Below are 25,849 nucleotides of genomic sequence, written 5' to 3'. Positions count from 1 at the left end.
TCCCTTGAGTTAGAGATATCAATTATCTAATCTTGTGTAATTTGACAAATATCTGAAATAAGAAAATAAAACTTGAGAAAAATATGTAGAATAAATGTAAAGGGAAACTGAATAAAAAATTTGCGTACTTTTTACGCGATTTGTACTTCTGAACATTTCGACATTCTCGATTCTCTTTCAAGTTTCCGCTGATTTATTGAATTGCGATATATATGCTCTTTGAGTCTGTATATATCACAATAAGGTAGGTCGCTATTGGAATTAAGGGGACTTAAGCAAAGCCAGGCGTAAATTCGTAAATGGACGTAAATACAACCGCGTGCACAGTGATGCTTCACAAACGCGACTGCCTCGTGCAATCTGCATACCTAAGTACACGCGGCGAGTGCTTGTAAACCTACTTGACCCATTTACCCGATGACCTCGTCCCAGACGAGGAAATCCCTGAAGAGAGTATATCTTAATGGCGCGGACTTGTAATGGAGCGATCTTGTTCCTCTCCGAGTCAACATCTCCAGCCGATTATCCCTTTTTCTCTCACATTTTGAGAAACAATGCTACAAGAGACATTCACGGCGAACGAGAGAGTGCGCTTCAAAATTATGTATTATACATGTATTCTTATGTATTTCGCGAGCGACATCACTTGGATTATAAAACAAAAAAGTTTACACAGAAAAGATTACACAAAAAGTTTACAATAAAAAAGTCTATAGCTTCATGGTAATAATAACGCGAAAGTTTCCCTCTATCATAGATCTAAGAAAATAATATTTTTAAAACAGAAAAAAATATTTGAAATAAAATATAATAAGTATAAGAAAGTTAAAAAGTTTAAGAAAAATGTAAAGACAAAAAAATCGAGTTTAAATATTCATATAAAGCATATTTTTTTCAAATCAAAATGTGTCATTAGACATTTTATTGTATTGTATGTATGTACGTATATAAGTTTCGACATTAAGTCGACCTCAAAGTTTCTCCGGAATTTATAAAATTAAGTGCAAGTTCACGTAGACTTTAAAGTCATTTGCGAGACATTCTCGATATTTCTTACATTTTGACACTCTTCAAAATTGTTGAAATAAATTCTTGGTGAATCAGTTAAAAATAAGTAAATAGGGTACAGCGACGTCAAACTTTCTCACTGTTCCTCAGTAAATCGGTCAATCAAATCGATTTCACATGTCCGTTCTAGCTTAGGGATACGTTCGGAAGGAAGTACAAAACGAACGCGCGCCCGATAATTTAATCAAGAAACTTCTACCAACAGCGAACTATGCATTTCTAAGCATCACGTTCCAGAGAAGCCTGGAAGAAATTTTCATGGAGATCTTGGATACGTATTTGTATTATATATAATTCCGAGATGAATATGTTTGGAAAAAAGTATCTTAGATTCGATACAAATAAGATTATGATGAAGATTTTTTTTATCAGAAATCTGCGATTCAAGTTATGTTTACAAACTCAGTGTTTCTATAAAAAAATATTTCTTATCTTTTAATTTAATTTTTTTTTTTTGCTGGAATAAAAATAATTGATCGTCTCACAGAATTTAAAAAAAAAATATAGATAACGCATCATAAAATTATTTACTTTTAAATATGATAATGATATGATAAATAATGTTAATAAAGTGCGAGGTGTGCCATCTATCTATATGTCAATGCATTATTCATATCATTGTTGAAAAATTAACATATCGTGATCTACTTTTATTAAGTCGATTACGATTTGTTAAAGAAAATAATCAATCATTTAAAAAAAAAAAGGAAAACGAATATTGCAATAAACATCGTTCCACTTCATTTGTTTCTTAATATCGTCATTTTGTAACAACAATTTTAGCAGCGATATTATTTCCAGATCGGTCGTCCGAATGTTTTCACGAAGGTGAGGAACTCGGGAATGTGATCTAAATTTGCGGTCATCTTGTATGCATCATCGTGTATATTGTGGAGAATATGTGCACCGATATCTATCCACGGTATGTATGTATACATACGTATCCGATAGCAGACGGCAACTACTCGATAGTATAGATGCACATCCCGGTCGCCGTTGCTATGCATACATTCGAGTGCATAAAGGGTGGCGGCGGCTGCTCCTTTGTTTTCCCTCTATATAAGAGAGGTCTGCCGAAACAATCGATGTGTTCGTTATCGATCCGAATTCGAGATTGTTCGTAACCTTGATCGCTATCGCGGTAAACTTTTCCTTGCGAGTCGAATAAAAGCAAAAACTCGTTTTTCTCATTGTATATATGTATATTATATTTTTAATTACGTGAGAGATTAGCTTCAATTTTTTTTTATATTGTTAAACGATTGCGTAAAGTCTATGCATTTTTTTAAAAGCAATAAATTATAACAAAAGGATAAATAAATAAAAGCAATTTTGTTCTTTTCTGCAGTCGAATCTTTGAATCATCGCAGTCTTTGACATGTCCTATGTAGTAATCCTGCAAAGTGCTCGATGTGGAAGTTTATTGCGCGCATTAGTCAAATAAATAGAATCGCAATTTTAAGCAGAGAAACTTTTTCACCGTTTTCGTATTTTGTAATAGACACGTGAATGATTTATATATGAAACTCATATACGTTCAAAGCAAAAACTCGTATTCAAAATAAAAATAATGCAAGTCCATATAACTTGTTCTTTGAATACAAAATTGTATGTATAAAGCAAAGTTTTTGCAAAAATTATGAACTATATTCTTTTTCTACGTGGTTTATATGAATTCGCGATGCACTTCAGGCGAATAAAGATACTTAAGTACATCGAAAGCAAACTTATAAAGTCATGAAATTTAAAATATAATTTCAAGAGAAAGCTTTAATAAATAATTAATAGTCTTCTAAAATCTTTTTTTTTATTTATTTAAAAAAAAAATCTTTAAAATTCGAGAAAGATTTATTTATAAAATAAAATCTATAGAAACAAAAAAGCTAAGTTTTTAGATTTAGAAACTCCGAGCGTGCGATAATTCATTTCTGGCATATGTGTATACGTCAAAAAGTGAAATTGGGCCATCGGATAATTATTCCGCTCTAAGAGACACGTCGAATTATTCCCTACATTTACCGAGCGACTCCATTTATACGAACGATAAGTGCGTCACATCGACATCAATCGCAATGTCTATTCAAAGTGACTATTTTGTTGACCAAAATTAGGATACGGACATGACGCCTCGGTCATCTGTTTCCTGGATTTGTCGTACCCATGACATGATTTGGAAATCCATAATGTGTCGCGTCGTTTATAAACGATCGCTACATCGCGGTTTATTACATCATATACTATATATTGAAATCGGTAATCACGTAACAAAATTTGCTCACACTTGATTTCAATGAACATAATATATTTGAATGCGAAAGAAAAAAAATCATATTTTTATTATATTTTTAAATAGACAGATAACACGAGGCTATCTTTTAGCTACGAAAAAATAGCAATTAATTACAAATATAAAATTAAATAAATTGCGCATATAAAAAATAAATTTATCAATAGTTATAATATTAATAATATTATAATATTATTTATATTAATAATTATTATATTAATAATTATTATATTAATAATATTATATTATTATCAAAATTAATATTTATAATATTATATAATTCTTGAAAGAGAAAAAAAAAAAAGATATAACTTGAAGCAAGATGATCCGCACAATATTCGACAACAATAATGATAAAAATAAAGAAGATACGGGCAACATCATGAATCAAGACATCACAGGCTAATTAATTTTTATAATCAACGTCCAGGAACGACAGAACGAATTAATACGAAAGTGAGGTGCTCGATCAATTTATCCGCGCTGAATTTTGAAGTGGAAAAGTATAATCCGACGCTCTACAAAGTGGGAATTCGCTGTCGGAGACAGCGAAAATGAAAGAAAAAAGCGTACGGGTCCTGGCGATAAAGCAAATAAATGCGAGTCTAGTACTCGGGCGCTGGATAATTTATGGTGTCGGACGCGAAACTGGCCCAAATCCGACCACTGGCGATTTACAGTGAGGGGTCAGGGTCGTGCGAACGGAGGAACGAGTTCGCCGGCCGCTATATAGGTGATGGCTATTTAATAACTTTCCCTCTTATTTTATATGGTGGAAAAAAAAAAAAAAAAACGAATCGCGAGAAAGATTGAATAACGAGACGTGCGCGCGCGCGCGTCGAATATAATTATACGGGCCCGGAAGATAAATCATCATTTTGAGATTATCACGTCGACATAATATTTTCGCAATAAAAGTTATACTTAAAAAATCTCCGATGAATAATTGTAATATTTTGGAGTCTGTATACAGTTAAAGTTAACATAAAAAAATTCAGTCTTGTATTTCTGTATCATCCTTAATGCGCGCGCGTTTTTTTTTTTTTCTAAAATAATATTTTCTGTTACTTAAACGTATTTTTAATGTGAAATATCCTGATTAATTAGATATCATCGTCTTTTTTCTAACAATATATATGCTAATATAATAAAAAAATGAATGAGATAATCGGAGTATCTACGACCGCCATCTGCTGGGAACACTTTATATTATATAGCATACGGTTTATCCTGTCTTATGTGATAATGGCGATTTCACACTGCTCATTTATTAAAATGATCGATAATTCTTACTTTTTACTTTTTAATGTAATATGCGCCATACGGCAAGTCGGATACACGATAATCCGTCTTGAAAGCGTATCGATGAAAATTCTCGGATAAAAATTGTATACCGGAAACCGAGCTTATAAAACTTTCCATAGTATTAATTGCTTCTTTTTTCGACGCGACATTGAATGAATAACCGGATGACGTTAAGAGTCGATATTTCCTGCAAACAACATAACGTTGCACATTATAGAGAGAATTATATATTAAATATCACATACTTTATAAAATGCTCTTATCAAACGCGAGATATACTCTACTAATCTACTTAAATAGAAACAAACAAGTTTCAATCAAATACTGCTATTCAACATGATATATTACGATAAAATCGTGATTCAAATAACATCTATTAATTCGCCTCTAGAATAACTTTATTGTTCTCTCTCCTTCTCTCTTACTGCCAATTTGGGAAAATCTGCAAGATTTTTAATATTAAACGATGAATAGAAAATTATCTTTTATGCGCTATGTAAACTTACGCTTTTATCAAAATAATCAATTATTTTTATCATCGCAAATAAAATCAAAGAATAAAAAAATATGTGTAACATTTCTTTTACCTATCGTTTAACATTATAATTTTTATAATTTTATGTAGCGGTGCTCGTTTAATAGTGTAATATAGCGTTTTATTTTATTAACATTCTAGGTCAATTATAATTGACAGCAAAATACAATATGAGGGATGCAAAAATAAATCCCTCACCATCCCCAAATTTCATAAATTATGCCGACGAAAATACTCACTGCCAAGCGAATCCGCCGGTGATGCCTTCTCGCAACCGATCCTTGAGACTCCGTTGTCTGGAAGGGACGGTCGGCTCTTCCGGTTTGATGGGTGGCGTGCCACCACCGCCGCCGCCGGCACCACTTCCACCACCGGAGAATAACGCCATTCTATCCTGATAACGTTGATCTGAATGACACCCGCGACACTCGCGATCTTTCTGATCTTCCTACGTTGACAGTTTCATATCGCGCCTCGAACAATCATGATTGAAGACACTGTCACGAACGTCTCGATCAAGTTTCAAGTTTATTCAAGACCCACGCGTTCTCTCTATATTCAGAGATTCAAGTATTTGATATTTCGATTCAATCACGTCGGGGAAATCGGTTCCCGATTTCCGATCGGCTGTGACGATCAAAAATTCTTTTCGAGAACGTCGCGAAAATACGAGCGCGAAGCGTCGATGATGGATTCGCGGTTATCGCGCGTGCACCAGAAGAATCATGCAAGTATCAATCGATGACGATCAACGAATCGATCGGATCTCACTGACTCGTCGACGACGATGACAAGTGTATCGGCGGTACAGACAGGCACGAGTGAGCGCGAACTAATCGCGGCCAAGACGACATCTGATGATGACCGTTGGCAAACGACGTCACTCACCTCTCTTACGTTTCCCGCCGCGTCGCCGGTGCCTCTGACATCGTGCCAATTGCCGTGAACCCCACGAGGCACACCACGAGTCTACAGGAGGGACCAAATTCGCTTAACTACTTAATCAAAGTGAGCCAGATAGCGGAGTCGTTTCATATCATCCCACACAAGGACGAGTGCGAGTCTCATTTTAATTCAACTAGTAAAATTATTCGAGAAAACGAATCCGTTATTATTCGTTTGACAAAGAAATATTTAAACGTGTCGCGAAGCTCTTAAGAATATTTAAATAGACGAAATTATAGACGTTTATGATAATGATAGAGATTATCTTAAACGAATATGTACGGAAAATTTTTTTATATATTAATTATATTAAAAATAGCATCTCTCCAAATACTATTATAATATTCTTGATTTATTTCTTTTCTTTCTCGTAGTATTTTATAGATCTAAATATTTTAATCTATATCCTTAATGATAATTTTATTAGCATTATTTCTTTAATTAGATATATCTTATTATTTCTTTAATTAAATATATCTTAATAAATTATAAAATAATTAAAAAATAAAAAATCTGTATATTTTAAATCAGAGATTTTTTCTTATGAAAATTTCATAAAAGGCTTAAAAATATAATCTCTCTCTTTTTTTTCGCAAAATTTATTCTCTTATTCAAATAAAAAATTATTTTATGTTAAAAAAGTATTCGCATCTCTCTCCCTCTCCTTCTTGCGCGTTTTTCTCTCCAGCAATTAAGAAGAAAATTGCTGAATAAAATTTATTAAGCAATCTTTTTTATTCGTGATACAATATGTTTGCTTTATAGCATTGATCGTTATGTTTATAATTAAAAATCGGAAGCAATCGCAAAAAGACGCATATGTATGATACATATGAATTGATCTGTATAGAAAATTAATAGTGTGAGATATTACAGTGATATTGAAAATACTGGCGTCGTATAATACTCGCATATATTCTAATCTTTGCGCTATCTCGCGTCATCGACGCCACGCGAATACTGCGCACTCACCAAAATTATTAAACGTGTATCAAAAAATCATCATCACGATCAGAAATCAATAGATACAGTTACAAAACACATTGTTTCTCGAAATATTGCATTCACTTGAACAGTCCAATGTTTTTAACTGTCGCATCACGTTAAAAAAACACGCGCTGTTTCATAAGTACTTTGAAATTGTTTTCAGATATGTACTTGCAAATTCCAAGAAAGCCAGTTAGTTTTACAAATATGATTCACCATCTGTTGTTAAAACTTATTCTTCGTTTTTTATTGTCGATATTGTTCTTCGAAAAAATATACGAACGTTTTAAAGTGGAGAAAAAAAACGAGGGCAAAGGAATAATGCATAAAAGAACTGTCGAGACAGAGAGAGAGAGAGAGAGAGAGAGAGAGAGAGAGAGAGAGAGAGAGAGAGAGAGAAAGAGACAGAAAAAAAGAGAGAACCTGTCAGAAGAAATTGATCACTGAAGATGGATCGAACACGCTTGTGTAAACGAAGCGACATCGCGAACATTCGCGATAATCAATCAACCGATCCTGTCGATGGACAGCTTTACTTGCAGGATAACATAACGATCTACAGATGTTTTTACAACTACGATATGAAGCTTTCAAGGCGAGAATGAATTGAGTTTACGATTGAATCGATAATTTGTAACATGCATTCTTGAAATATGAAGTTTCTTATAAATTATATAAAATCATCTTGTGTGGGTTGTTTTAATTAAACGTATCAATTATAGATTTCTCTCTTGCTTTGGTCACTTCATACGAAGAGCGGGAGAATGTTTGATGCATCGACATATACATGGCTATCTCGGTTCTAAAGGCACAGTGATAAAATCGAGCATAACGACTTCGCTTAAACTTTATTACATCGAGCTGCGCACATAGTCAAGGCCGCGACGATGATAACGGTTGATCTTAATTATATGGAAATCGAGCAAAGTCTTATTATCGTTGATGTACAACAATTCCCATTGGACCAACCGCTGGCTGGTTCAGGTGCAAGAATAATGACTTAAATTCAACAATAAAATAATATTTATTAAAGTTCGTTAAAATATTTTAAATGTGCTTATTAAAATAATTAAATATCTGATTTTAAAAATTAAAAATATATATTTATCAGAGCAACTGTTCCAATCATGTTATCAGCTGGACATAATGTTTTAACTGTCATTCAACAAGTTTCGTTATTAGTTTTGAAAGAGAGAAAATATATAATATAAAATTAAATAATAATTTGTCACAAGATACTTATAATAGAGTATTATAAGTATCTTGTGACAAATTATTATTTAATTTTATATTATATATTTTCTCTCTTTCAAAACTAATAACGAAACTTGTTGAATGACAGCTAAAACATTATGTCGTTCAGCTGATAACATGATTGCAACAGTTGCTCTGATAAATATATATTTTTAATTTTAAAATCAGATATTTAATTATTTTAATAAACACATTTGAAATATTTTAATGAACTTTAATAAATATTATTTTATTGATATATATATATATATATATATATATATATATATATATAACATACTACATAAAAAAATTAGATAACCCAATGATAAGAATATCTAGTGCATTTTGAAAACGTTAATCTCGTGATGTATTTTATAAAGAAAGTTTATTAAGCATGCTCAATGAATTATAAAATGTAAAGTTTCAAGGTAAGTATCTGCTTTCAGAATCATCGTACGTTTGTCTACCCTATCCCAGGGTATCTACGTCAGCGTTTCGAGAGCCGCTTCAATGGCCTTGTAACATATACAAAGGGCGACCTATAAAATTCGCCGACGGTTCGGCCGACGTTACAGCGGATACATACTCGACTCTGCAGGGAGTTAAATGTGGCTACAAATTTTCCGGCGCGGAAATTCCCGTCGTTGCCGATACCACGACAACGACATACAAACTTTTGTATCTCGCTCAAGGGCGTTATCAAGGTTAAGGTCACAATCAAGGTCATGTCGGTAGCAGCGGTTAATCCCGATTCTCGTTCCTCGTGGAGAACACACCGGCCTACGCCTCTCCTTGTCGAAAGCCTCCCAGTATTGATCTCCCTTCGCCCACCAAACTCGACCAATCCCAGTTGGCATTGCATGGTAACCAACACGCTCCGCCACGTTTTCCGAAGAACCAACCACCGTCGGTGTTCCTACTACCTGAGCATCCGAAAAATTCCGTGATAACCGATAAAGCCGCGCTTTTCTCCTCATGTATATCGGGCGTCGTCGACCTTCGCTAAAATCGCGTGACAATTACCGTTAAAAATACTTTCAATTTACGTTCAGCATATATATATGTATAAATATTGTTTGTTCAATTGTTTATTACAACGGTTATTTAATTTTTTTATTTAACTTATTTAATTAAAGCTAAAGAATTATTGTGTATAATATATATATATATATATATATATATATATATATATACATATATATATATATATATATATATATATATATATATTATTTGTAATATAAATATATACTTTACAATAATTGGATACAATATTATTATTAGCTGTAAGAGAAATAGAAATACTCATAGAATAAAAATTTACATAAAAAAATTATACTAAAAAATGAAAAATATAAAAATCTTAAATATACGATAAAATTTGAATAAAAAAAACTAAAATATGCATAAAAAGTCGGAAAAAAATAAATACGATAAATGCAGATTTTAAAATTCTAGGTTTTTTAATTATCTCTTAAGTAAAATCAAACCAGTGTAAAAATATTCAAACCCGCAATATCATCTTTTATATAATTATTGATATATAAAAAGATCTGCGTGCAAAGTTTCGTATCAAGCCACGAAGCAAACGTGACCTTGACGGCATCTGGAGCACCGAAAGCGGGTCATTCTCACGCATCCCCTTCAAGCTCCCAACACTTACGATTGGCCCACCAAGATGTTCTAGACATTGTGCGATTGTTTCTGAAAGTAGGCCATACTCGGTCTACTGCAATCGTAAGGACACCGCATGTCGCAGTTTCGTGTGGAACTGTTGAGCATGCACCCTTTCGTAGCAAAATTTTATTGAACCAAAATTTTGTAACATTTATTAACAAGTTGCACATTATTGTCGAAAAGAGCAATAATTGTCAATAATTTTCAACAAAATTTTTATTTTTTTATTAGTATAAAATTTTTAATTTAATTGCTACTTAAATAAAAATTAATAAAAGATTTTCAGCTCAAATAATTTTTTATGCTCATTTATACAGATGTATAATCAACAAAGAATTAGCAGTAGCTCTTCAATCTCCCCTAATTTTGGTTATCAATCATTAACCGTATAAGCGTTAGATTTGCATGAGAGAAATAAAAGATTGGATTTATGTAAAAATTTATAATTTCTCGATTTATTAGCCAAATTGTAATCTTGCCAATCATAATTATTAACCCATAATAAAAACATCTATTTCGTACAATATACTCAACATGCAATGAACGCCATTTCATATCGCTAATAACGCTATCATAATAACGGAATATAATAAACAAAGCTGTATAAAATCAATTTGCTCAGTTTGCTGATAATATTAAAAAATATTTGTTTATAAATTAAAGCGTGATCACTTAAACTCTATTTTTTGCGCAGTATCTATTTTAAATAATACTTAAATAAATATTTTTTCTCTCTCTATGTATAAGTGTATACTATATACAGAAAAGAGAAACAGAAAATGTGCGTATCGTAAATTTGAAAAATGTGAATATCCATGTACTAAGCTCTCTGTACATTATAAAAAACCACCATAGTTCTATTTCAATTGTATAACTATGTATATATTCATACAATTCAAAAAGATAAATGGAAATATCATACAATATGCATGTCGCATTATATTAAAATACGCAGTGCATATTGAAAACGTCACAAATGCATGTATGAAGTTGTAAACTTCTACTGCTGACAATAAAAAACGATATCTATTCTCCATTCCATTAAACAACATTTTTACTATTGTTCAATTTTTTTTCCTGTTGCGATTTTATGTGATTTTACGCAATTTTCTATGTTTCAAAATCACTATCTCATTGTAAGTATATGGCACATCAAAACGCAACAGAATTGAGTAGACTTTTGCTACGTCAGTAACAGATAAGAACTTTTCGAAGCTATCGTGTAACAGTATCCTAGTGGCCTATCTGGTGTCTCAGTTTCGTATCAAGCTCGCAAGTATTCTATCCTGCGATTAAATCATACGCAAAGCTGTCCTTGGGGAAATGCCTACGCATATACAAATAATCTCATAATTCAGTGACAAATTAAGATTCTAAAAGTACTATCCGCGATTTAATTATCTGAAATGTTAAAAATAAAAAAATAAAAAATTCAGATTCTGAAAAAAAAAATATTTAATATTATTTTTTATTATATTAAGAAAATATTTATAAAAATGTCAAATAAAATTTTAGAAATAATTTATTGATTAAAAAGCGAGAATATTAAATATTTGATTGAAAATAACATTTCAACGATAACATAAATGCAAAAAAATGCAATATATATATTTAGAAATAGATTTTATTAATATTTTAAAATTTTTCTCTATAATTCTCTTCCGTTACAAAAATTTAAAACAAAATAGGAAAAACTAAATTTTTTCAGGAATGACCAATTTTAGATAAAAAGCGGCGCAGATGTGCTGCAATTCGCTATTAAGCAAAGTATAATGTGATCGACAAAATAAATTACGTCGACGATCTCTAGGAACGTATCTATATAAAAACCTATAGAAAAACGCAACTGGCCAAGCTTTCATCAAAATCGAAATGCTAATTGCTTCGAAGGCCGATACGCGAAGTGAATCCCTCAGGAGTTTTCAAACATCTCTCAACTAGTTTCATATCTTTTCAACTATGTATTATATCCAGTATGCATTATAGTAATATACATTAATAATGTAACAGTATACATAATAATAGTAAATATTATTATTTATACATATGTGTGTATGTGTACTTTTCGCTTGAGAGTAACCAAAAATGGAGAAGAGAGAATAAGAAATGACATCGGATACTTTTGTCGCAACGATAAAATTCTCGGATCCGTATAAAAATATAGAAAAAAAAAATTATAGAAATATGTAAGATTAAATAATTCCGTTGTTGGCATCTCTATCATATACAACTGCCTATCATCCTGTCTCATGACTATATAACACGAATGTGTCGTGAATGTTGTACAGACGCAGTGCAATGTTTCATAGCACGTAGCGCATATTGGATTACAATGAATCCTCTTACGACGCGGTGCAAAGCTCTCAAGGTTGCATCATGACCTTTGCCATTATCAACAGAGAATTGCGAAAAAGTAAGCCCTCTCTATGCAACTCGGTCGCGAGGAATCCTCGAAACTTCGAAATCTTTCTTCGCTTTATTCCGACTCGGTGCACTGCGATATATTCCGAAATGTTGCATAGCCGAATTTACTTACGTTAATATAACAACTCATGTGTGAGCAGAAATATCAAACGAAATAAATATTGTACATTTTACATTATGGAGCAAATTATATTATTACTATTATATATTTATTATTTGTTGTAATTTTTTTCTTGTTATATTATTAAATGTATTATATTATTTTCGCGCTTCACGTGCTAAATCTTTTCGATATCATCAATTGTCAATCATAATTCGAAGAATATACAAATAAAATGCCAATTTACAATACATTTATCAATACAATGCTAACTTAAAAGTATTCATTTTCATCGGTCATGACTAAAACTTTAAATATAATTTCATATTATTATCACAGTGTCTAGTTTCCTTTTTATCTCTGACGTGTCGGATTCATTGTATTATTCGCAAAAAAAGAAATAAGCGAAAAAGTATAGTCGATTTTACGCGATGCGCGAGACAACTTCTAACGAAATATGCAACGAGCGTTCCTACAGCTGCATCTGCTTGCAGGCGGACAAGGTTTATATGTAAATGCCCCTCGTTATTATACGAGATGTCGCGACAATATAAAAATGTGACGCAGCTGCGTCCGTAAAATCTTTCCCATCCATGCTGAATGCATCAACAAAAAAAAAAAAAAAAAAAAAAAAAAAAAAAAAAAACAAAGAAACAAAGCATTTTTGGAAAAATAGCATGCCGAATCGTGGATTATATTCTGTCATTGTTACACTAACATTTACAGAAATATATTTGCATGTTGGGAACCAAATATAGAGAATTTATGTGCGTTATATTTTAATCTTTTTTTCTTCATATAGAAAATGTGTTTTAAAAATGAAAATTTAATATTTCTTTTTTACAAAAAATGTATTCTAATAAATAGTGGAAATTAATCTTTCAAACCGAAAATTTTCGAAATCGTTATTACGATGATGTATTATCGTCAAAAACATTTTTAATTTTAAAATAAATTCTACTATACTATCACTATCTTTGGTTAATAAAACCTTAGCAGAAAATTGGCTTATTGCATAATCTCGTAAAAACTTTCACATACAATTTGAAGAGTTAATAACGAAAAACAAATTGTGTAAATTTAATAGCAATATAAAACGTTATAAGAATGTGCGTTTCTTGACATTGTTATGACGCTGTAAAATTTAATGTTCATGAAAAAAGAACGTAAATTTTTATTCTTACTCTAACTATCATGCTTGACAATTCATTTTTCATCGATCAAATTTACATACATTAATCGCTGCAATTGCAACGCGCCACAATATCGATTCTTTTGTTTGCGATCAATAAAAAAAAAAGAGCCAGTGAGTGCGGACAAAGTGGGACACGTTAATGAATTTCCTTATCAAATCAGAACAGTATCGAACCACAAGTCGCTATTGTTATCTCTTCCATCGATCAATACGACGTAGTGCACAACGACTTACAAATAACATCAAAACAGCCCTGCGTGAAAATCTCATTCATTTATATCAATGCTCGTTCCGATAAAAAAAAAAAATAAAAATAAAAAATCCAAAAGAGATAGAAGAGATATCCATTTCGTTCGCGTTTTAATTGGTATCGAAAAGAGAAAAACAACGAGATGGAGTTCCGTATATTTCCACCACGCATCTCGCTAAACATGGCTGTCAATTTTTTTGTTTTCTCTCTGACATCACATATGCATTTTTCACGATAGATAACTTTCAGAGTAATGTACACTTGTAAAAGCTCGCAAATTCAAAAATTATTATTTGTCTAAAAAATATTGCTTCACAAAGCGCTGCTTTGAGGCTCGGCAGTATCTATTTTTTATCCCTACTCCAGATAATCTTCATATTAAATGCGTTAATTATCTTTATATATAAATTAAATTTCTTGAAACCATTATTTTCTTCTATTTTAATTTCTACTAACATTCAATATATATAAAGTCATCGGCACTAAGATTAAAAATAAAATTGATACTTGAAGTAATTTCACCGAAACGTTGTATAATCATAGAAATAAATTCCGATCTACGTTCGTGTGTTACTTCCAACAGTCTCGCGAGCAGTATCTCACTTAGAAACATCTGGACGGATTAATCGCCCGGACAGGGCGGCTTCATTAATCGCGATAATTTCGCAAATGACCGCGCCTACGCCAATTTCCACAGCCGGTGTATTTCTCGTCCGGTGGAGAATCCCATTAGTTAGAAGACATACGACATAGACTACGAGATAAATCGGATGACATAATATGTACAAGATTATATATGGAACGATCGATTAAAAATTGAGCTCTTGATGCCACTATTTACAATTCTGCAATTGCATAAATTTGACATTTTGTTAAAATCAATCGCAAAAATAAAAAAATTAAAATGGCTTTCTGCAGTATTTCAAATGCATCTTATTTCATGCATCAATTCTTTTCGCTTTTGCAATGCTCGCAATGCTATCAGTTGGATAATATCTTTGATAACGACAATCTTTTTTTTTTTTTCAAAGAAATTTCGATAACTGAACGTCGAAATAAATGATAAGTTAAGCTCCGGCTTTTAAATATCGCTCGAGATTATCTCGACATTATATTCCAATTTAACGAATTTAATTAGTTCGATCTGGATGGGTCTCGTTACCTACATATACAAGAATGCAAAGCAAAGGCTACAACGAGAAAAATAATTTGCTGCTAATAATAAAATATTTTGTAGCTTAATAACATATGTTTTGCGCAGAAAGAAAATATGTTTTATTTCGTCGATGTGAAAATCGAGATCAGAACGACATATACGGATTAAAACTTATTTAACATATAATATTATTTGTATATTATAAATGTATAACATTTACGTATCTATATACGTAAGCATGCGTGCGCGCGAGTGTGTGTGTGCATTAAAATAAATTCCCTAAAAGAAGAATAGCCTCGCAATCTCGCGGACATCCACAGATGCACTTGATGCACACTTAGCCCTTCATAGTCGAAAGCTATTAACGAGAATCACGTATACCATCTGCGTTGCGTAAAGGTAATTTAACTCGCCTCCCAATTAACGTTGGATTCGTCATTTCGCTTTCTCGAAATTGCGACGTTAATTCGGAATAAATCTGTTTCTAGGTGGATTAGAATAGGAAATTGCAATGCGCAGTTTTAATAGGTCAAATGTAACCTTTAAGCATACGTAAGCATGTATGAAATCAAATTAGATGAAACAAATTAAATCCTCAATTATATACATACACATATTAAAATTATTCTAATAAAGTATTAATTCCTTCAACATGGCGTATTAACTTCCTGAACAAAATAAATTTAGAAATTATATAATTTTAAAAATAACGATCCGATTTTTACTTATTATCTTTGTTAAAGTATATAGCGTGCGAAAGAAATTCAGGAAATACTATTTCGTATTTAAAAAATATATCTGCGCGAAATGGAAAATGAAAACACACGTCTTAAAATTGACGCCACGCGACGCGATGTGACGCATCATTTTGATTCGACGTTAATGCAAAGCGTTTGAGTGATCTCCGGAGAGGGTGAAGGTTATTATCCTTTCGTTGGCAAGATTCCAACAGCCGAGTGCATTCGAGAAGAGTACTTTCCCAACATACTTAACCCTTGGTAGATTGAAGAGCGATAAAGCTCATCCTCTCCCTTCACCCCACTCGTCACGACAATGCGCGCTTCAATGAATCTTGTTATTCAATCTCGGACAGATCGACTCGGTTCTTTATCTCAGTCTCCCTGCACCGTGATCGCTCACAATAATCTTTTCGTGATACTACTGCGTCATAACTTGTCGTTAACTTGTTCGACGAGAGAGAGAAAGTGAGACAGAAAGAAAGAAAGGGAAAGAGAGAGAGAGAAAGAATAAATTAAGAAAGAAAACCAAGTCCAAGATCGGGAATAAAAATCCACAAATATCATACACATAGATAGTGTTTTAAACCAAGATAAGCTAAGTACGTTAGATGCAATGTTATATGACTTTGCTTACCTCTACTCTTATTTACAGATCTTTAAGAAATACATAACTAAAACCTATGCTTTTGGAAAGATCCAGATCGAGGAAAAATAATAATAAAAATAGAGAGATCACATAACACTAGCTCACATAAAATACTATCAATAGCTCATCTAGCGTGTCTGCAATAGTTTTTTATTTAATTTTATTAATAAAAATAATTTCATTAATTTAATGTAAATTAAAGTTAATTCGTTTTATTTAAAAAAAAAAAGTAAATAAACTGTGGATTCTCAAAACTATGTTTATTATTATTCTTCTAATTTTTATTCTTGCGATAAGAATAAAAAGCTTATAGCTTATCTTCTTTAAAGTATCTTTATATGTAATCATAAAAATATTTTTATCAAGATATCGAATCTCAAAAACTTATACGTTTTGTAAAACTCTTTTTTTCAAACTATATTATTTTGAAAAGAAGAAAAAGTTATAAATTTATATATTAAAGCAAAAGAGAGAATATTTCGGCAATTTTTAGCAAGCGTATAGTAACATATAGAAAAAAAAAAATCATCTAGTTATTAATAAATACATAAGTTGATAGTGGCAAAAATATTTGCCTCATTTTTAATTATAAAATAATACGCTTACATCTTTCTTTTTGCGTAAAATAAGATGATATATACGTGTAATATGTAGTCAAATAATTACAAAATGAAATGGCTCAAGAGGATTAACTAGCTCTGATTTCGCGATTATAACGGCAGCATCTGCAAACTTAGCTCGTTCATTTCCCACGGAATTCTTCGCTAGCAATGTGTATTTTTTCCCGACAACGCTTAAAAGTCAACGAACAAAAGTCTACGCGCGCGAGCGCGTGAGTGATTATCGTCGCCGTAATTACCCATCGTGTCGGCGTGGAAATCGTTTTTATCAGTCTCGTCATCGCCCACGCGCGCACGTAAGCTTGTTAACGCCTATTTAATCAAGAAATACTTCATTTCTTGACAAGAGCTGTATTTAAACCGATTTTTTAGTGAAGGTTTATCCGCGGGCAAGCCATGATGATGCGTCAGTAGTACGTCAATAACATATCGATTCTCTAATATCATTGTTTACATGCAAATATGTCCTTTAACATTTCAGTAGACCCTCCCGATATGTAGCTCTTGAGATATTATTAAAGATTTTATTTTTCTATATTATGATTAATGCAGATGCTATTTCATGTAAATTAGTAAAAAAAAAATCTGTTTTTATTTCAATTTTATCGAATAATCAACATCAAATAAAAAATATGCTAATATAATATTTTGTCTACTATTATACGCGCGTCCACTATAATTAACAGAAAATTGTAATCCTAAATGCGACAACATAAATTTTAATGACAAAACTCTTTAGCTAATTTAAATTCTCAATTAAAATATCAAAGCTCCAAAATTCTCGCAAAATATTCGTTGGTCACGAAAATCATGCAAATCTGTAATGTAAAGATTTACTCGTTTCATGAGTAAAACAAATAAATCTCATGTTTGCGCCGAAAAAGATAATATGAATAATTCCGCTATTTAAATCCGTAAAAACAACAAAACAAAGTTATGTGTATCCAATTTAACATTCTCAAATACGATTTCTTCATCTCTAAATCATGTATTATAAGTACTTCCAAATTGTAGAAAATCATATGCATTCAGCGTAACTCACGCTTTTGTGCATATTCCCTTTTATTCAATTTTAATAAAGTTTCTCGCATAAAATGACAAATTTCTGTTTCTTTCAAAATTATAATATGAAATCTATGCTTGAATTAATCTACGAACATAGTAAATCGACGTTGAGGAAAACATACGCACATTCAGTATAAACCTTCCCTCATGTCTGTGTTACTTAACACTGGAGGTGGAATAAAGTTATCGGAGAGATAAATGACTTGAAGGTCTCTTTCAAGATCGTAGCACACTAAGAGCTAAGATTAATCAATTTACGAATAAATTTAACCCCCGAAGAGAACTAGTTATAAATGAGACGTGCGCGACCGAGATAATGTGGATCGTGCGCTATTCGGGCAAAGTCCTCGCGGAAGGATCGTCGCGAGGTAACTGACGTTTCACCGATGTTCAAACGGAAGCGCGCACCCTCCGCTCTACCAGCGAGGTAACCTTTCCCACCCCTCGGACCGAACGCGTCACGGCCTAACCCACCCTCGGCGACCCCAGGACCGTAGCCACCCCACCTAATGGAAACTCCACCTCCCTTCGCTGCTCGTATGTCTCGTCCATCCGTCCCTCAACGACGCAGATAGACGGGATCTGCTGTCGAGTTGCTAACGGAATGGACTCCTCCTCGTCTACCCGCCATTGTCTTACTCACGTCACTGTCGTCGCGACGGTGCATCGAGAAATTGCGAGAAAAAAAAGAATAAAAAGAGGGTCGTTGTTAATTCTTAAACATTCGTGGATTGCTCCGGCCTTTACTTCATCGAATGAAAAATTCTTCGTCGTCATTATATCGTTTCAGCGGTTTTAAAAAAACATATTATCTTGCGATGAAAAAGCGAAATTGCAGAATGCTTTAAGAGGAAAAACTTGCATTGTAAAAATAGTACATTTAATTCAAAATCGAGAAATAAATGATGTAAAGATATGTCAAGATATTCTCCATTAACAAAAAAAAATAGATTAGTATGCTTCTGACATCGCAAAACGATTTTCCAGTATTAAATTCTTACAAAATGTTATATGTTGAACGTATAATATTTTCAACGCTGACTACGATAAATAAATGTCATTCGAGCTACAATCTTCTACATTAGCAAATGTATTGAATAATCAATAAAATTTTCCATATTGATTCAACGATCAACAACGTACGCTCATGCACATCGACGATAAAAACGACATACTACGAATGATGCAATAACAGGAGTGAAGTTAAGTCATCCGATTGACGCGAACAAATACTTAATTCATTCTTGATAATGCGGAAATCGAGTACACGGATTATCTCAATTTTCTCGAAGGCTGAAGAGAATCAACAGCGTGGGAAGACGGTAAGGACAAGGAAAACAAGAAAGGGGAGAAGCGATAAGAGGGCGTACTAAACAGAGAAGTACTGTACATAGACTTGGAAAGCCAAGAGAAGAGGGTCGATGCCGCAAGGTCGTTTGGTATTGACAATTTCCCCCGATCCCCTCCTAACCCAGGATGTCCCTATCCAATCGACGTTTAGTTACTCCACCACGATTTCATTGAGCCGGCGTGTATGACAGACATTTTTAACCATCGATATAAAACACGCGTGATGCTCCGAAAGATGCGACTACGTCCGCTATCTTGTCACTCTCTTTTCATTCCGAAGCCAAAGTATTGACATATCCATTGGATCAGAGATAATTGCGACACCGCAAGATATTTTTCAACGAAATATAGATCCAATAATCATTACAAAAATATTAAAAAATTATGATTAAATTTTTAGTAAATATTAAATCGCAAAAAATACTAGTTACCAATAATATTATTAAAAAATATCAAATTAACGTAATTATGTAAAATATATTATAAAATATTGCATTTTTCCTTCATTTGCTACAGTTTCTTATTTAACAGAGAATTCATATATTATAAAGATGTTTAAAAAGAAAAAAAACAATATAACTGAAGAAAATTTAATTTCAAGCAAATAATTTAATACAAATCTTTAATTAAAATTTTCAAGACTCCTCGTGATAAGAGTTAATTTCAATATTCCGGGTGTTATAATTGACATAGAAACTTGTTATAGAATCAATCTCGAATTTGATGTTTCATAAAGCTCGATAGAAAATTCATTAGCTGATCAGTGAATCGATAGCACACGTCAATAAATTATGTAATCGTGATTAAAAAGTCATAATTCGTAATATCTGCCGGTATCGTTCACATACCCAGCCAGTCTTGCCCTACTGTCTATTAATAGTGAAATTGCAATGATACTCTCGCATCATTATCGATGTGCATATACCTCTGTCAATGTCAGCTTATCAATAATGCTCGCTCGCCGCGAACATTATTGATGCATAAACCAAAAAAAAATATAGCGGTGAATAATAAATTAGCAATTAATCGAATTGATATAAATAAATGTATATATAATAAATGCATGCAAATAGGTAGAAAGCTAATTTGTACGTGCGTATTTCTCTATCTATATATATATATGTTATTTATATTATACTCACATACACGCAGAAAAAAATTTGCTGGCGCAGCATATTCTATGCTATTATAGCAAATAAAAGAAAACTTATTCAAAGATATTAATTTTGTTTATTAAAAATAATTTTGCAAAATTTGCATAAAATTAATTTCACTATAAAAAAAAATTAATTCTTATTGTGTCATTAAAGCAGCAATATAATTTTACAAAAAAAATATATATATATATATATATATTTGCTAAAAGTAGATTATTTTGCTTTAGCAGCAAATATTTCATGTTTGAACAAATAAATTTATTTAATAAGATATTTGCGTTCTAAAATCAATTTTATTATATCAAACATTTCTTGCTTTTACATCTAATACGCAGCAAAATGTTTTGCTGCGATAGCAAAATTCTTTTTCTTCGTGTAGCTCACAGTATAAATATCTCTGCCTAAGTATATTTCTTGCTGAATACCTATATTAGTAAATACCTAATAAAAATAAGTTAAGTGTATTTACGTATGTGTTCTTTGCTTCAGTAAGTAAGGCGGTATACATACGCTTTTATACATTCGACGTTCCGATTGAAAACAGCTGCGCGCTGCTATTGATCGTTTATCGGTCTACCATTAGCCGACGAACGACTAATTATAATCATACCATTGAATATCTCGCGCGAGTTTTATATAAAAGCGTATCTCATGTTTCATAAAAGACCTTGGGACATCAGCGCAAGCAGAGGATATAATAAAAATGTGAAACTCGGCAAACTAAAAAAAGAAAAGAGGGGCGTGTCGTGAAATGACAAGGCCATCTTTAATGAGAGAACTCGAGCGATTTTGTCGATCCGTATCCCGAAATTGCAACTGAAGTTTGAAAACAGAAGTCAATCCAAAAACTAATTGATTATTTTCTTGCTTGTAACATTATTGCTTTATCCCACAATTTTCTTAATATATATATAAACCTTTGATAAAGATTTTTAACAAATATTATTTCACAGATTATGATAATCATTCAATTTATAAATTTCTTATTTTTTCAACAATCTTCAAAATGTACGTTTAAGTATATAAGATTATCTCTGTTAATTTAGCTGCTCTCATTATGAATAATCAAATATATATGGCAGAAATAAATACGATTTTTTGTTCATTTTGTTTTAATCCCGAATTTATTCTATGTAACAGATAGCAGTGGATTGATAAGCGACGATAAGTAATTTTATTAAATGTTTAAAACTATAACAAATAATAAATTTTAAATAGTATAAATTGCTTACCTTCTAGATGGCATATAGTCGATGCTTTCCCGCGTCTTTTCCTCTTTTCTTGTTTATACTATGTTATTCCTTTATGAAACTCACACGACATGAAAATACCGTTAAATTCGATTGCGTTGTAGATACTAATTGCAACGAAAAAATGTAAAAATAACAGTTAGACAAAGTTACGATTCGCTCAGTATTGAAAACTAAACTCGCACGATACTGTTTGTTACTAATGAATAGTATACACATGTATTTTACGATATTTTACTAATTAAACGCGTTCTAATAATCGTATATGTAATGTACAAGTTAACACTCTTCGAGAAATAATACATATGGAATGCGCGATAATTCTATCTAGAGTCTCGTCGCGCGAATGACAACAAAATTACACGCATGTAAACAGCGTGCTATACGTCGGGAAAATTCGACGTCGTATAGCGTGCTATTGTTTACATACAGTGATCTTGTTGTCATTCGCGCGACGAGACCTGAACGAGAAGGAAATGTCACGTGTTCAATACGTATCGTCGTATTATCTCTCAAAGATATTGAACTCGTGTAATTAATTAATTTTTGTAATTATCGCGTCTTAACTTGCACAGTCAGAATAAAGTTGCCGATCATTTTTGAACTTTTTCCTTATTAATAAAATATAAGACATCTAAAACGAAATAACTCGAACATTATTGAATCGCATATAATTAATAAAATAATGTACTATTGTGATACTTATTGGTAAGTGTACGTTTATTATCCTATTATTCCTATAAATATGATCGCAAGAATTATATATCATATACAAGTAATCGTAAGAAATATTAAATACGATCATTTATTTATTTATTACGATTATTACAATTAGCAATTATCAACTCGTTTGATTAATTAATTTTCGCGTTTCTACTAACCATTAACTCAGTATCGCGCAGTATCAGGATAAAATTGACATCATTTTCGAATTCCTTACTTATTAACAATATATCGCGAATATAAAATGAATTGATTCGAACGTTATTGAAACACGTTAATTAATAAGTATAATCGTTATGGACCTCGTATTTTAATATTTATTAACTGCGTATCATAAAGCGCATCAATGATTTATTTGAGCAAAAATCAATCGGTTGAATCAACAAAATGATAAAAAATGTTCTTGTATATTTCATTTTCCACAAATATCTATTTTTAATTTTAATTTGTATGAATTTATTGTATTACAATAAGAAATAAAATAAAATTGTCATGAAATGCATGCTATATTATTCGTTAACAACAAAAATAGCATTTTTTAATAGCAAGTAAATCGTAAACTTTGTATAATTATGATTTTCACATTTTTCCGTCGCAACATTATTTCCGTGAAATAAAATACACATCGTGTGTAATTAAGTCAAGAATTTTAAATTGTTGAGCGATCATATTCTGATTAGTACGCGCGCGATCAAAATTAAGTGTTTTCGCCTGGGAGTGCCATAAAGGAATACTGAAGACAAAAAAAAGGCCCGGGATGCATCAGATAATGACATAGAAACCATAGAGATAAGCAAATCAAAATTTTGTAAATTTAATTGTTTTTTATAAAATTAAGTTGGCAATAAAGTACATAATCATACCATATATCCATGTACAATTTCTTATAATGCCGGATTAACAAAAGATTTAAATTTTCCATTGGTATTTATTTCAAAAGTGAGAAGAAATCCCAAAAATTTAATTATTAAAAAATAATTAATATAACGCTGATATAATATCTGAAATATTCTGCTGAAGTGGAATAAGCTTATCAAGACGTTATTGAAACTTTATCAATTAATTATAATTTATCTATCTTTATTTACTTTGTTTTATAATTTATCTATCTTTATTTACTTTGTTTTACACGATTTCGTGTTTTGTTTATAATGCGAGTTGTGAAAGCTAGAATTATTTATAGCTTGAAACATATTTGACATTTAGTTTTATATAGTTGACACATAAAATTATATATTGATATAGTTTTATATTCAAAATAGATTTTATTACTTATGAACTTGATCCAATTAGATCTGAATATCTCATCGTCGATCAACCTATTTCTGCAAATAGTTAATAGTTAGTTGCGGAAAATTAACGGTAAAATGTCATTCGTCTCATGTCGTATGCAGATCATCGCAGACGAGATCGATCGACAAGAATTACATAATGAGAAGAACGGGTTTACAGAAAAGCGGATACGATAGCTTATCCCGTGAAAACATATGCATATATTATACACGACACCTATACAAGACACGTGTGGCTGTTATGTGCGGCTGCACATAATCAGCCACGCGCTATCTAAGCAAATGAACTGAAATCCCCCATCGTTTTCCCGGCGAATGCTTGAGCTTAATGAATGCCGCAAACAAAACATGCCGTGTCTTATCTCCCGGCCTCTTTTTGCCGCGACTGCTTTTTTGTCACGAACTTATCATTACATTTTCCATAATGATTGGTCAAAATTTCCCGTCTAATAAATAATAAAAGTAAGAGATTAAGTATCAAGAATTAAAAACGAAAACAAACTAGATTACAATATTTTATATTCCAAGCTTTAGCCGATACTTATTTTTTTCTGTTACACATAATTTATGTAATTTTATTAATATAATAATGTAACAATATAAAATTTATATTAATATGTATAAATTATAAGAATTGCATTATTGAAAAAGGCGATATTGTATGCTTCAATGACACATATTATTTAGCAATATCGATTTATCGAACACGTGAAATTTCCCAGATTGGAAGTTCTCGCCGTGGCGAGCCTTTGATAGGCGAGATTGTTACTCTGGAGACCGAGTGGCAGAAGGTAACGTAACCTAGATCACTTTATCACATGGTACGTATATCGCGATGACAAACCCCAGTATCGCTCGAAAGTCGGGGGATAGGTTGGCCACTTGATCGTTGCGGCCGCACTCGTGTTAGGTTGGTTCTAGTAACCTGGCATTAATAACTGTTGCACACATTGATACACTGTATGCGATGTACACATGGCTCGCCCTTGCATAAATCAAGCCGAATGACCGCGTAACGAAAAATCGCTCACGCTTTGTCCTATATGTCGATCCGCGCCAAGTCGCTTGTGGGCGTAATAGAAAAGTATTTATCCATAGCGATGTCGATAAATCGAAGGAATCGATTTAGGCAATCTCATAGTGTGCCATAAAAAATAATCTCGGTCAATTCAATTTTAACGCCATAAATACGGAAAATTAGATCTCACGCTATTGTCGCAATTTTATTGTCGCGAATAAAAAGTAGAGATTCATTATATTTGCGATCAAAATCATATATATCTCTATTATAATATAATAATAATTCGATAATATCAATTCTTTCGCATTTGCGTAGCAGCAGTGCAACAATTAATTTAATAAATTTCGTCCAAAATAAAGTACACGAATTAATTGGTCTTTTTGTTCCTTTTGCTAATTATTCAATGAGATTTAGAAAAGTGGATAGCAAAAAAGAATTATTCTCACATGTAATTTTATATATTTAGAAAAAATTAATATAAATTTATTATTATTTACATATATTTATAAAATCAATTATTTTTCTTCGATTTATTTTATTCTAAATTAATTCGCCATAAATCTTAATGATTTCTCTGTCGCTGTAGCGACTATAACAAAATTCTATGAAATCGAGTTATCAAATAGAATCATAACTTAATCGCGTCATTTATAGAGGAGCTATTTCTCGCCTCATCTTTCTCCATTTTCCTCAAACGTATAAAACAAACAAATTTCAACGACGCTTCTATTCAGGCATTATAAAACACGTAGCTAACGCATTAAAAACAATTATTTCAATGAGCGTAGCTAAGCTAAGACAAAATCATTAGTATGCATTT

The 25,849-nt window shown here is 31.8% G+C and overlaps 1 protein-coding gene across 6 annotated transcripts in view; it reads right to left on the bottom strand.

The window, feature by feature from the left end:
* LOC126859011 (TLD domain-containing protein 2) overlaps window positions 1–25,849 on the bottom strand; it is a 120,618-nt gene that overhangs the window by 89,926 nt on the left and 4,843 nt on the right. For 2 of the 6 annotated variants that reach the window (XM_050609857.1, XM_050609858.1), the window contains exon 1: window positions 5,435–5,726. The exons of 2 other annotated variants lie outside the window; for them this stretch is intronic. In XM_050609857.1, the coding sequence (XP_050465814.1) occupies window positions 5,435–5,583 (149 nt within the window). In that variant the 5' untranslated portion in view covers window positions 5,584–5,726. Of the gene's footprint in view, window positions 1–5,434; window positions 5,727–21,975; window positions 22,005–25,849 lie in introns of those variants that run through there. 2 more of the 6 variants (XM_050609860.1, XM_050609863.1) reach the window with 2 other exon arrangements.

This window comes from Cataglyphis hispanica, chromosome 2, assembly GCF_021464435.1.
Source record: "Cataglyphis hispanica isolate Lineage 1 chromosome 2, ULB_Chis1_1.0, whole genome shotgun sequence".
NCBI classification, from domain to species: domain Eukaryota; kingdom Metazoa; phylum Arthropoda; class Insecta; order Hymenoptera; family Formicidae; genus Cataglyphis; species Cataglyphis hispanica.
The sequence above is the reverse complement of the archived record's forward strand: the minus strand, read 5'-3'. Positions and strand labels throughout refer to the sequence as shown.